Source organism: Paramisgurnus dabryanus, chromosome 1, assembly GCF_030506205.2.
Source record: "Paramisgurnus dabryanus chromosome 1, PD_genome_1.1, whole genome shotgun sequence".
Lineage (NCBI taxonomy): Eukaryota > Metazoa > Chordata > Actinopteri > Cypriniformes > Cobitidae > Paramisgurnus > Paramisgurnus dabryanus.
This window is the reverse complement of record NC_133337.1, coordinates 26118548-26133117: the sequence shown is the minus strand read 5'-3', so window position 1 is coordinate 26133117 and position 14570 is coordinate 26118548. Positions and strand designations below refer to the sequence as shown.

The 14570-nt window shown below is 36.5% G+C and overlaps 1 protein-coding gene across 2 annotated transcripts; it reads left to right on the top strand.

The window, feature by feature from the left end:
* Positions 1 to 2174: 2174 nt before the first annotated feature.
* Positions 2175 to 14371, top strand: LOC135779238 (guanylate-binding protein 4-like). 2 transcript variants are annotated; one of them, XM_065289968.2, is made up of 10 exons: positions 2175 to 2315; positions 7642 to 7860; positions 9367 to 9494; positions 9756 to 9865; positions 10145 to 10335; positions 10465 to 10707; positions 10786 to 11066; positions 11192 to 11404; positions 11503 to 11605; positions 13164 to 14370. In XM_065289968.2, exons 2-10 carry the CDS (start codon positions 7680 to 7682, stop codon positions 13604 to 13606), a joined length of 1893 nt encoding a protein of 630 aa, XP_065146040.1. In that variant the 5' UTR covers positions 2175 to 2315; positions 7642 to 7679; the 3' UTR covers positions 13607 to 14370. The 2 variants fall into 2 exon arrangements, with proteins under 2 accessions (XP_065146040.1, XP_073670260.1); XM_073814159.1 differs by lacking the exon at positions 2175 to 2315 and having other exon boundaries at positions 7648 to 7860; positions 13164 to 14371.
* The last annotated feature ends 199 nt before the right edge of the window (positions 14372 to 14570 follow it).

Below are 14570 nucleotides of genomic sequence, written 5' to 3'. Positions count from 1 at the left end.
GTAATGTCTTGCTTTCCGTCCACCAATCGCTGCTGTCATCTAGAGCGGAAGAGGCGGGTTTGAAGAGAGCGCGGTAGGTTAGATTGCACTGAGTAGCAGATTCGTGTGTGAACGTGTGGATCACTGCGGTAAAGAAAAGACTTCTAAATAAAAACGGTGTACACCAGCAACACTAAAGTTAACTCGCTCTTGGTGGCTCGGGACTCGACGGCCCGACTGGACTGTTTAAGTTGATTTTCAATAAAGCAGTGTTGATATTTTTTGCTTCTGGGTCCTCTATGTTTCAGAACCAGTGCTTAGGTAAGCCACGGGCGTTTAGCTAAATAAATGCTCAATGCTTAAATAGTTCATCGTAAATCGTTGTAATATGCTTATGACTTGCGAATGTTATGCTTATTTAATTGAAATAAACCAAGCTTAATGACGTATGCAGCCTGCATATCCGACCTCCGGAGGATGCAGCCTTCTGTTTGAGAGACGGCCGATTGTAATACAGTTAGATTGAATAACGTAATTCCATCTAAAATGTACAAAACTGACGGAAAGAACACAGTCATTTTATCTTCCCAAATAACGCAAGTTAAAAAAAGTATGTGAATTTTTCTGGCCCGCAGATGTATAGATGCCCACCTATCAAAAACACTTTCTGCCTCCGCCACTGGGTAACTTATATTTTTATTTGTTAATGTATGATAAGGTCATGACTTTACTAAGGGGGCACATCATTACTAACTCATCGTTAACTACTCATAAACTAACATAAATTCATGATTTGTTATGGTATCATTAGGTCATGACTTTACTTGAGGGGGCACATCATTATTAACTCATCGTTAACTACTCATAAACTAACATAAATTCATGATTTGTTATGGTATCATTAGGTCATGACTTTACTTGAGGGGGCACATCATTACTAACTCATCGTTAACTACTCATAAACTAACAAAAATTCATGATTTGTTAATGTATGATTAGGTCATGACTTTACTTGAAGGGGCACATCATTATTAACTCATCGTTAACTACTCATAAACTAACATAAATTAATGACTTGTTAATGTATTATTGTGTAGGCCCTACACAATGACTTTTCTTGGAGGGGTACACTGTTAAAAAGTTATCAATTACACATTCTATACAAATTCAGCTCATCAAAATCCAAATTTTTGGTGGTTTTAAAGGAGAGGAGCAAATGTGAAAATTAGTCAGACATTTGGAAGGGGTAATAATGGCTTAAAAGAAGAACAAAACAAATACTGTATGAGCATTTTGATGTAAAGACGAGCCAGTTCACACAATAACTATCGTCTGTAGGCTAACACTGATTTAAATTTAGAAAGAATAGCGTCTGTCACTCTTAATGGCAGCAGTGGAACTAATTTTAATTATTAATCCATAATTGCACATTTAATGATTAAGGTTAACTGTAAATGTTGCAAGAAATCCAGTGCCATTCAATGTTTTTAGCTCAGCTGCAGGAGCAAATATATAAACAGTTTTGCATTACAAACCTAAACATTTTGCATTAACAAAAGTTATTTTCGTTCTTCTAGAGAGCTTGTTTGATATGGAGTACGCAAAGTTATAAGTGGAACATTTTATGCATCTTTATTTGACCTCAAACAAAGCATCAGATCCTGCAAACCGTTGGGAACCACTGTTCTAGAGCATGTTTGATTTCGGTTACCCAAAGTGTTAATTAATGCATTAACTAACATACATGTATTAATGTGTAGTTAAGGTGGGTGTAATTCATGCATGAATTCATATGACTCATAACATAGTTACGGTTAGTTATTGATTAGTAAATAGCTTAACTCATCATTAGTTCATATTAAACTGATTATTAATTTATGTATTAGTACATGATTATTCATGTACTGTTATTGTAAAGTGTTACCAACTTATCTTATGATGTTTTGCTATTAACCAAAGGAGAATAACCTCAAACAAAACAAATGCTAGGTTAAAAATTTACATCAAGAATGTAAAAATAAGTCATCTAAAAATATGTACAATATATACCTGTAAAAGAGAAAATCTCTTAAAGGAAGAGAAAAAATAAACCAAACCAAAGATAAGCTTTCAGCTGACAAACAATGCAGAAGTGTATCACGTGAAACTATCTCTTGCAGTTACTAAGTGGAAAAGTGAAACTAAAAGTTCAGTCAGAAGGTGACACACAATAAACAGAGATATAAAGACACACCTTAAATTACTTTAGACCAATAAGAATGAAGAGCTGAACCTAGTCCAAAGTTAAGGAAGCCACAATCTGAGATCACTTTACTGAAGCTAAAGAAAGCAGAAATGTAAGTAAGATTTCTTTATGCAGTCCATTTTTACAGCTCAATGTTTTAATGTTTTACTCTCAAAATGTCCATATCAGTATCAGAGATGTTGTTTTTGCTCCAGCAGGTTGAAATTGAATGAGATTGACTGAATTGTACTATCTAAATACAGTAACCCTGTAATTCATATTGTGTGTGTGGCTCTATAACACGACATGACTCAATACATTTAATGTCTTCTTACAGCTTAAGATAATCTTGTTTATCAACTAAACCAGCAAGGTTATAGACCAGAAAGGTTTGAACTTGGGGAAAAGGTAGCAGGACAGACAAAAGCTTAAAAATGTGTTTTATATTCTGTAAGTTTGTGTTGATATTTCTCATTTTGTGTCTGTATGTGTTGAAAAGAGTGTTAGTTTGTACAATTAAATATTCATGTGTACACATCTGTAGTTTTAGTATCTCCATGCACATGTGGGTCAATAGTTCAGGCTGAGAATTTGACTCCATCTTAGGCCACCTTGGCTGATGCCGTCACCATGTTCCACCAGACTTGCTTATCTTATAGGTTAATATTATATAACAGTTAGACTACCAGACGAATAACAAATTATAAAAGGGGACTGACCAAAAAGTGATCTATCTTAAAGGGACAGTAAGTAGAGTTTTAAGTGTTTTATTCATCAAAATTAATGTCTTTATTCATAAATATGTCCTCGTTGGTGTCAAATGACCTCTGCCAGTGATCTGACTTTTCTTTGTAAGCTTAGAATTTCTTCTCTTACATTGAATGGGTAAGTCCCATTGTCACACTGTATTGATAAACTATAATAGCAGAGAGGGACAAAAAGCACTAGCCTACCAATGCATTTTCACAATGCGTTTTCATTCAGAACACATGAACTAGCTGAAACGGACAAGGAGATCAATGATTACTTAATGGCTACCGTAGTTGCAACACGCATTTGGAATAGCGAGGTGCTAGAGAGCACTATTCGTTTGAATGCAAAATACATTTTCACCACTAGATGGGGGTAAATCCTACCCATACGGAAATGTAATATATGACATATATGTCCCTATATCAAAACCGATCTTGGCATATATGTTACATATATATGCAATATATTAATATCACATATATAGATCCTCTGGATATATGAATATATAGGTTTAAAACATATATGAGATACTCATATTAAAATGTATATAAATACATATATTAATATCACATATATAGATACTCTTGATATATGAAGATATATGTTTTTAACCTATATGAAATACTCATATTAAAATGTATATAAATACATATATGAATATCACATATATAAATAATCTTGATATATGAGATATATTTTTTAAACCTATATGAAATACTCATATTAAAATGTATATAAATACATATATTAATATCACATATATAGATACTCTTGATATATGAAGATATATGTTTTAAACCTATATGAAATACTCATATTAAAATGTATATAAATACATATATTAATATCACATATATAGATACTCTTGATATATGAAGATATATGTTTTAAACCTATATGGAATACTCATATTAAAATGTATTTAAATACATATATTTAAAATATGTATATGTATGAATTCTTATATGGGTTTGTATTTTACAACCATATAAGATGGATTTTTACATGATACTGTATGCTCCAACCATATGATATCAATATGTTTTATGTCTAGATTTCTAAAACAACATAGTCTATATAGGTCTGTAAATATATTGTTTAAAAATTATTAGGGTCATAACATTATAACCCTGCCTAGTTTCAAACTGCATGCATTTGGCACAATACTATACTTTTATTATGGAGTTATACTCCATGGGGGCGGTTTCCCGGACAGATAGACTAGTCCTAGACTAAAACATTTTTAAGAGCTGTCCAAACTGAAAACAACTTGCACTGACATATCTTAAAATACATCAGGGCCCTTTGTTTTGCCTCAAAATGCATACAGGTAATGTTTTTAGTAAGGCATGTTTGTTAAAACTAGTTATATTTCCTAATTAAACTAAGGCCTAGTCCTGGATTATTTATTTATTTATTGGTTTATTTAACAGGGACAATGCAGTAAACATTGCTACACTTTCAAGCAGCCGATGCTCTACATATAGGCTTCTAGCCAAAGGCTAATTAAGTAAGGGATAATGTAGAGGCAGCCGGTAGTTATTGGGAAATAAGCCCCGACAGTGTGATCAGGACCCGACGCGAAGCGGAGGGTCTTGTATCACACTGAAGGGGCTTATTTCCCAATAACTACCGGCTGCCTCTACATTATCCCGCTTATTACACGGCTACTTGCCACATAAATATGAATTCTGGACATGAATATGAATTTGAAACATTTTATTGGCATATTTGTTTTAAATTAACATGTTTATCCTTCCGCGAAACTTTGCACAGCTGATAAAATGATCGTAATACCTTATTAAGATCCTCTGCTTCATACTTGTCTGTCTCCATTTTTTTCTCTTTAACCAGTCTTTGAGAAGTTTTAATGCCCATTCTGTATTTTTTGTGTGTTGGCTTCGTAGCTGTCATGCTCTATTTTGTCAAGTTCAGTCTCAGTAAGCTGTGTCTTGTCGTGGTTGTCGAGTGTTTGTCACAAGATGGCGCCAAACAGACAGTAATCTTTATTGATCTTTATTGGCGCGGAGCGATTTTACTCGTGCAAGTAGTCCGGCTATGCGTTATTATTTTGGAGCGGTTATTATTTGAAAAGAACGAACCTGCAAATGTCTCAACTGACCAATCAGAATCAAGCATTCCAGAGAGCCGTGTAATAAGATAAAGATAATCCCTGTCCGGGAAACCGCCCCCATATTACTCAATGTACAAGCTAGAAATTAAGCTCTGCACAGCACAGGTCTACTAAAGGGTTAATGGTGCCACATGGTGATCAACAGTAAAAATGACAAATTTGACCTCTTTGCAAAAGGAAAAACCACCAACATTCAAAAATGCATGATAACAAGGTGTCATTGCTCTGCAATCAAAAAATGTGGTTATAATGGAAGTCAATGGGGCAAAAACAGCCACTAACAATAAATGAGGAAGAAAACAATAATCAAAAGCCAATGTTTTTACTTTATATTTGACATGCCCAAGACTGCGAAAAAGGTTAAAAAAATCCATTCTACAATCACTTTTTGTATTGAAAATTTGTCATTTAGATTTTCCCCAAATCCACTTATGAACTTGGCAATTAAAGAGTTAAAATCATGGAATTTTTGTAAAAATTTGGTAGTTTTGATCAGAACTGACTAACAAATTTATGCAAAAAAAGTGAAAAAATAATCTGATACATTTTTACAGATGTTTAATTTAGTGGATGTATTAAATTTGAACAATGCACAAGGGTTAAATTTGCACTGTGTACCCCTGCATAAAATAAAAACAGGAGGAATAATAAAACGAACACTGTAAAATACAAGCTAAACAGCGCCTACTTCAGTAACACACAAATAGCTTAAGTTGTTAGCCCCTCCCATCCAACTGCTGGGTGGATCAGTGGATAGCGCAGACGACTTTCAACGTGAGGACCCGGGTTCGAGGCCCGACTGGACTCATCAGGTACATTACAAATAATAAATTGTGTTTGTGTGTTAAGTTGTGTGAATGGGTTGTACGTCCTACCTGTGATCTGAAAAATAGATAAAAACCACGGTTCAAATTTAATTATTTTATGATATATGATAAGTATATGTATGCAACATATATTAGACATATATGTGAAGTCATGTATGTCACATATATAAATAATTATATAGATGACATATATGTCTATGTATGTTTTTTGCACACATAGACATATATTTGTATGGGATAGACATATATGTCAATATATGAAATTGTTCCATTTTCGAATAGGTGTCATATATGGTTGTACATATATGTACATATATGTTTCTACTTTATATTACCATATATTTCATATAGGGATATTTCATATATTCACATATATTACATTTCCGTATGGGTATTATTGTCCCTTTAATTAATTGTCGAGATGCATTCTATGTCTATACCAGGGGTGGGCATCGAGGGCCACAGTCCTGCAGAGTTTAGCTTCAACCTTAATCGAACACACCTGAATGTCATTTCCAAACAGTCCTGAAGACTTCAATTAGATTTTTCAGCTGTGTTTGATTAGGGTTGGAGCTAAACTCTGAAGGGCTGTGGCCCTCAGGACCAGGAATTGCCCACCCCTGGTCTATACTGTAGGTGAACCTCAAAAACTTACTAGAAATACACAATGTATACTATAGTTATATTTATATTTTAAATGAAATTAAATGAAACAAACAAATGTAAATAACTATACATAACTTATATTAATAGATTTTTTAAAGACCCTTTTAAGAGCTGCAAATTAAAATGTGAAATGACAGTAAAAAAGCAAGATTTGCACTTTTGATACAGTTCTTCAAAAAAACCAAAAAGTTTATAAAATGACAAACTTCAGGCGCAAGCTCGAACTGATTTTGCCAAGTGGTTGAAGTCCTCAGGGCAACATATTGTGTTGACCCAAGGACAACATTTTTCTACATAAAACCTAAACCCACCCCAACCCTATCCATAACCAAACGCTAAAATCAGAGGGACATGATAAGTGAAAAACAATGGTCTAGAAACAGCTAATCCTGGTTGTAAGCTTAAACTGGAAAGAAACTGTAAACTTATTTCTGAAATCTGACTGGTTGATTGAAATGTTGTTCCAGGGTCAACATAATGTTGCCCTGAGGACATCAACCACTCGCACCGCGATTGCCTGATTCGTAGATTTTTAGAGGTCCGTCATTTATTTATATCATGACCATTTTTCAAATCGAAGGCAGAATACGTCATCAAGACTGTCTTATTTCAGAATATTAACAATTAAATAAAGTTTACTTTTATTCTTAATTAATCGTTAATTGTTGTAATATGCGTATGACTTGCAAATGTAATGCTCAAATAAACCAGGCTTGATGATGTATACAGCCTGCATATGCAACCTCCAGAGGCTGCAGCCTTTGGATTGAGAAACGGTCCATATCACACCAACCTGAGCTGACTGCACGGCAGGCCAGAACGACTGCCAGTCCACCGGGAAATGTCAAATAAAAACCCCACTTCTAAATAAACTTAAATTTGGTTAAATGTGTTTTTATTTTCCCAAAATAACTTGTGAGAGGTTTGATATTTTATCATGTAAGCAAAGTCACAAGCTATTACTAGCTGTTTGCTTTCATTTTTTTTCATGTATTTTAAGGCTATGGTTAGACCTCTATTAAATTTTCACTGACAGCCCAAATTTTGCCTTGTTTTAGCTTAGACATCTTTTAAACTCAAAATCACTTGCTGGGAAATGGCCATGGATAAGCCAGTTTGCCTCATTGACACAGAGTCAGATGGGAAGCTGTGTGTACAGCAGCCAGCACTGCAGATCCTGCAGAAGATTGAGCAGCCGGTGGTGGTGGTGGCTGTGGTCGGTCTCTATCGCACTGGAAAATCTTACCTGATGAATCGACTTGCTGGGAAACAAACAGGTTAGACCGTCACAAGCAATGTGGATCGCAACCAAAACCTTATTTACATTAAAGGCGCTCTAAGCCAATCTGTGTGACGTCACTTTTTGTTGATGTTGAACTGAGAGGCAATTAGAACAACACAAGAACAGCAATACATAGGGGCACTAGAACTAGTCTCATCAAGTCTAACACAGTATACATAGCCATGGTTTAATTTTTTTAAGACAGAAAAGATAAAGATAGGACAATAGAAAAAGAGATTAAACTGTATTAGCAAGCCACTCTTGAAGATGGCTACAGAATCAGCAGATATTGTCGCAACCGGCAGATCATTCCACAGATGTGGAACAGATCCAGAGAAGGTACGTGATAGCAATTTTTTCCCTTTTTGGGATGGCACCACAAGATGTCACTCGTTAGCAGAGTGCAGGTATCAAGAAGATACATAAGTCTGTATAAGCAAGTGAAGGTAAGGGGTGCTGACCTGGTGGTTTTAAAGGCCAGTAGCAGAGATTTGAATTTGATGCAAGCTACTATAGGAAGCCAGTGTAACCTGACAAAGAGAGAAGTGATGTGTGCCCTCTTTAGCTCATTAAAGACCACTCTTCCAGCAGCATTCTGGATCATCTGTGGGGGTTTGGTTGTGTAGGCTGAGAGTCTGGCCAGTAGTGCATTGCAATAGTCCAGTCTGGATAGGACTTGTGTAGCAAGGTCACATAGGAAATATCTAATTTTCCTAATGTTATAAAGGATCTACAAGAGCAGGTGGTGCACTGAGTCTTGAGGTAGACTGTTATTGAGATGTTGAGGTTCAGAGACGTCACCTCTCCAGGATCCTCTAAATGACCTACTTGAGAGGTAAGAATTGAACCATAGTAGCGCTGTTCCAGAGACACGCATAGCCTTGAGGGTCGACAGGAGGATGGTGTAATTGACAGTGTCAAAAGCGGCAGATAGATCCAGTAGGATCAGTACAGATGATTTGGAGGCTGCCCTTGCCTGCCTTAGGGCTTCAATGACTGAGAGCAGTGCAGTCATTCCACAAAGAAGCTGATTTGAATGCTGTCCATGAGGTTATTCTGTTTGAAGAAGATGGTCTAAAACCACACTCTCACGAGTCTTGGCAATGAAAGGAAGGAGAGATACCTGTCTGTAGTTTTCTAACATTTCAGGATTAAGTGTGGGTTTCTTCAGCAGCGGGGTTATACAGGCCTCTTTAAAAGCTGTGGGGAATGTACCAGTGGGAAGAGATGAGTTGATAATGTGGGTGAGAGCAGGTATAACCGATGAAGGAATGGCCTGAAGAAGATGGGTGGGTAAGGGATTTAACGGGCAGGTAGTCGGGTGGTTAGAAGCAAAGACCTTGGAAATGTCCGCTTTAGATAGGAGAGAGAAAGTGCCCACAGTTGCCATTTTCAGAAGACTGCCTGGCGTTTTTAGCTACAGTGTGGTGGACACATGGGCAAAGAAAAACATGATCCAGTTAAAAGTAATTGTGTCTTGTTTTTGGTATGGTATTATCAGGGTTTGCACTTGGCAGCACAATTGAGTCCAAGACGAAGGGGATCTGGATGTGGTGTGTGCCACACCCCTCTAAAAAAGAAACCACTCTGGTGCTGCTGGACACTGAGGGACTTGGAGATGTCGACAAGGTGATGTGACAGACAAATTACCAAAAAACACAACTACAAGTATTGTCAAATATCAGTTTAAAGGGGCCAAGAATACTTCTGATGGGGTAGAGGAGGCTTGGAAGTGATGATAGGTCAGGGCACCATGTTAGCAAATATAAAATTCACCACATTTCTGTTTTTTTGAGAATGAACAAATGTATTTAGTTAATAGCTTGCTAGTTTGCTGTAATTAGTAGGAATTAACAAACTACGTTTTTAACTCTAATTGTTTTTTCTCAGGGAGACTCAAAGCATGACACCAACATCTTCTGCCTGGCTGTGTTACTGAGCAGCATTCTGGTATACAACAGTCGAGGGACGATTGACAACAAGGCTATTGAGGAGCTGCAGTATCCTTCTGACAATCTAAATACATCACGTTATTTAAAAGTGTTTTATTCAAAAGTGTTTTATAAATATATTACATATACTGTACAACAAAAAAAGAGAGGAGAGCAGCAGAAACAAAAAGTCACAAAGCCTGTAAATAACACATAAACACATTCAATCTGTCAAGATCTCTGCAGAGAAGGATTAAACACTATTATCATCTTTATTTATTACAGAAGAGTTTTAACTTTATTTCTGTTACAACTACATATACTGAGTTTGCCTGAACAAACTGTCAGATATGTTACTGAACTAACAGAGTGCATTAAAGTAAAATCATCTGATGAGGACGCTGACGAGTCAATCGAATTTGTGAAGTTCTTCCCTAGTTTCATCTGGGCTGTGAGAGACTTCACCCTTGAGCTAAAGATTGATGGCAAAGATGCAACAGAGAATGAATATCTAGATTTTGCTCTCAAGCTGAAAAATGGTAATTAAAGATTATTTTTGTAATTGTTCTCAAATTTATTATCACAATAGAACGTACTAAATAACTAAAATGTATAATTTATTGATGTTATAATTCTGAGAAGGTACAGCATGTGTTCATTTGTTTTAGGAACTTCCAAAAAAGTGATGGAGTACAACCTGCCCAGGGAGTGCATCCAAAAATTCTTCCCTTCAAGGACATGCTTCACTTTCCCATTTCCAACTGCTCCAGAGAATGTTTCTCGCCTGGAGAGCTTAAATCCTGCGGACCTTTCCCCTGACTTCCTGAAGGTCACGGATCATTTCTGCAAGTTTGTCTTTCAGGAGAGCCAGGCGAAGAAGCTGAAAGAAGGATACACAGTCACTGGCAGGGGTGATTAATGAGATCAATTAAATTAATTTATATTCTTGCAATTCTTCATTATCATTGTGTTTCCGGGCTTCTTTGTAGTTCTGGGTAATCTTGCAAAAACATACGTGGACACCATCTCTAGTGGGGCTGTGCCATGTCTGGAGAACGCTGTGATCGCTATGGCAACGATTGAGAATGAGGCTGCAGTGAAGGAGGGGCTTGAGGTCTATCAGAGTGGAATGGAGAAGTTGAAGAACTCCTTTCCCTTGGAACTGAAAGATGTGTCCTCAGAACACCAACAGCTCAGCAACCTGGCAACACAAACCTTCATGAAGCGTTCATTCAGGGACACTGATGGGACTTACCTAAAATCTCTTGAGGTAGGCCAGATCTCTCCATAGTTCATCAGCATGAGGAGATGTCATAGACGTGATCATAAATGTGATCTGATGGATTATAATACAACTGAGAACTGCTACTAACACTCAAAATGTTATGTTTAAAGGAAAACATTAATAATCTCTTTGAGAGATACCTAAGCCTAAATGAGCAAGCTTCAAAGAGTAGATGCGAGGATCTTCTGTCATCCCTGACTGTAGAAATGACGGAAAACCTTAAGCAAGGGCTCTATGCCAAACCTGGCGGCTATAATCTCTTCTGCAAGGATCTGGAGGACATTGTGCAAAAATATAACATCCAGGCCGCAAAAGAAGTCAAGGTTTGGCTCATATTACACTTCTTGCACGTCAATACTCATAATATACATCACTTTTGTCATTGTTGTCTTAATTATTCATTGTTTCTGTTTGTTAATAGGCTGAAGAGGTCCTAGAGGAGTTTCTGAAGCAGAAGTCTGTGGAATCTAAAGCTATTTTGCAGGCTGACAAAAAACTAACTGAGAAAGAGAAAAAGATTAAGGGTGAGAGTCTCCAAATACCCAGTTTGTAAATTTCTATCAGTTTCTCTGTGAAACACATCATCAAAGTCTGCTGGATTATCAAAGTCAAAGCACAAAGTGTTGTGCACTTCTTGTTGACGTTCGAAGTGTTGCCAAACAAAACAGAGCGTAGCTAACTCCTCCCCTCCCTTCGGTGCTTTCTGAAAGAGTCATGAACATGCCCAACCCCAACCCCCACTCCCAAATCCTTCTTGTCGTTTATTTGCTGAAACACTTTGTTATGTTTCGTGGTGGTAGGTTTGACCACTTTGTTTTTGTTGCAGTTTGCATAGTCTGTGCTGTCTACAGAGACCGCGTTTTTTACAGTGTGTTCAGGGGACAGGCAGCTAGCAGATAGTGAGGAGATGTTTACTGTATGAAACAAAAAAAATGTATGGCCTAAAACGCGTAAATTCGCTTAGAGCACCTTTAATATATATATGAAACGATATGTCATTGCAAGATGTTTTTAATATAAGGCAGCTCAAACATGTATTTTAGTATGGGATTAGCATCAGCCCTGTCCGGAAAACCATTGCTAAAGGTTGTAGAACATCATGTAAACAAATAAAAAATTATGAATAAAATAAAACCAAAACAGCTGTCAGAAAATCTTTAACAAACAACTCACCAGATTTTTCAATTTGTTTAAAAAAGTTATGATCAGACTCCAAAGATAAACATACTAAAATACATATAATTATGTATACTTTAGATGTAATGTGCATCGTTTTCAACTGCTAACAGGAGTCACACCACATCTTGCATGAATAAATGTGTTTATTTCTTTAACACGTATGAAATATTTTGATTATTGATGCATGCAAGCATTACTAACACACTGGTCTTATACTGAATCTGGGGATTTGGACTGGGTGTAATAAATCAATTGCATGGTTAGTCAAGACTAAATAGGAATTTAATGTGTTCTTAATCTTTTTACTTTACCTTCATTGTGCCTTCTGTTTTTATGCTCCGGACGGATAGCTTTAAATCATAACCATATATCAAGATGCATGTTGGTAGGTGCATCAATTGCATGCGGAGCTGCACAGTCCGACTGACAACTTGAATTAAAGTCTCGTGAGATCAGACTGCTAGTTAGGCTTTTGAATGGCTTTTGCGGCACAATGATGTCACTCACAAGCTGGTCTGAATTTAAAAGTAAGGGGGCCCCCTAGTGGTTCGAGGTCCTAAGCAGTTGGCATACTCTGCATAAAGGGAGGATTGGCTCTGGTTCACGTAAACGTATAGTGCTTTTCCACTTCGTGGTACGACTAGGTTGGGCATGATACTTTACATCGACTTGTAATGTGGAATTGGTTATGTATTATTTATACACTCACCTAACATATGGTCACATCTTTATTGTTCGACTGAAGAAACAATGGCACCAACATATCAGATGACCTGAGTTGATAAACAGCTACATTTTATTTTAGGGTGAACTATCCCTTTAAAGGAAAATTAATCACATAGTTTGAGTTTTTCTCTGATTTTTTTTAAAGCATGTTTTCTTTTTTTGTCAATAAATGACCAGAGGAACAAGAGAAAGCAGCCCTCTTGATTCAGGAAATCAAAGCTAAAGAGGAGAAGCAACGACAACTAGAAGAGAAGATGGAAGCGGAGAGACGTAGTAATGAAGAGAGGATGATACAGATGAAGCAGAAGATGGATGAGGAGATGAAGCTTCAGAGATTGGAAGCTGAGCGTGCCATGGAAAGTAAACTGAGAGAGCAGGCGGCTCTGCTGGAGAAGGGCTTTAAGGACAAGGCAGACATGATGAGCCGAGAGATGGAGGAGTTCAAGAGACAGAGCGCTGAAGCTGAAAGTAATCGAGCTAGAGAGTTTGCAGAGATGTTAGAGAACTCCAACAGGAGAAATGAAGAGTCAATGGCCATGATGATGCAGCAACACAGAGAACAAATGCAAGCCATACAAGAAATGAATGCACGCTCTTCAGATGGGTGTTGTATCTTGTAAAGAGAATAAATTAAATGATAGCCAGTCTCAGAGGTATGCAATTGCACAATACAATATAGTATATACTTTATAAAGGTATACATTTACAATTAAACAGTACAGTATAGTATTGATCTCTATGTCCACATGGAACTTCGATGACAATAGAAAATTTCACTGTAAAGGTTTTGTGTACATGACCTACCTGTGATTTATCAGAATTACATGCATACACATCATTGATATTATCTTTATTCATAAGCAGTGACCAAATACTGTTTATTGGAAGTTCCGATATTTCTTTGGTGTTGGAATACATTAAAGCATCAAATAAACAAACGTATGTGTGAAGAACATAAAACAGCATGTGTTTGAGTTAGGTCTTACTCCTTCATATCTATATTTTCCATTCACTCCAATCTGCATTTTTGACTGCTTTTATTTGTCTGATGCTAAGAAAATGCCCTCTGTTAATTTCACATTGCATTTACGTGTTGCAAAAGTTATAAAATCTTATGAAACTGACTGAGCAGAAGTTTCATAACCTAGATGGGGTCAGATTGACCTCAAAGACAGTAAGAGGGTAAAAAATGGAACAGTTATTTGGATATCTGTACTTGGTCTTATATTTTTAGGAATTTAAAACTGATATAGGTGTACTTATGCTATTGTATTATCATTATATCATTATATGAATCGTGTTAAGGGATGAGGTAATCAAATTTTATAAATGTCATAACAATGTTGTCATGTGGTTTCTACGTCAGGCAGTAACAAAGGATAGCATGTATATTATAGGAGCGGTGAATCAAACAAATATTTTAAATTGATAGTTTGTTATATAAGAGGTCATCATACTTAAACAAACATCCTGCAAGATTCAAAACTGAAAACGTCCTCTTTACTGAAATATAAAACATTTTGGTACCAAGCCAAGAAAACGGTTGGTTCAGGAATGTGCCGAAATATAATGTCAGAGTAGAAT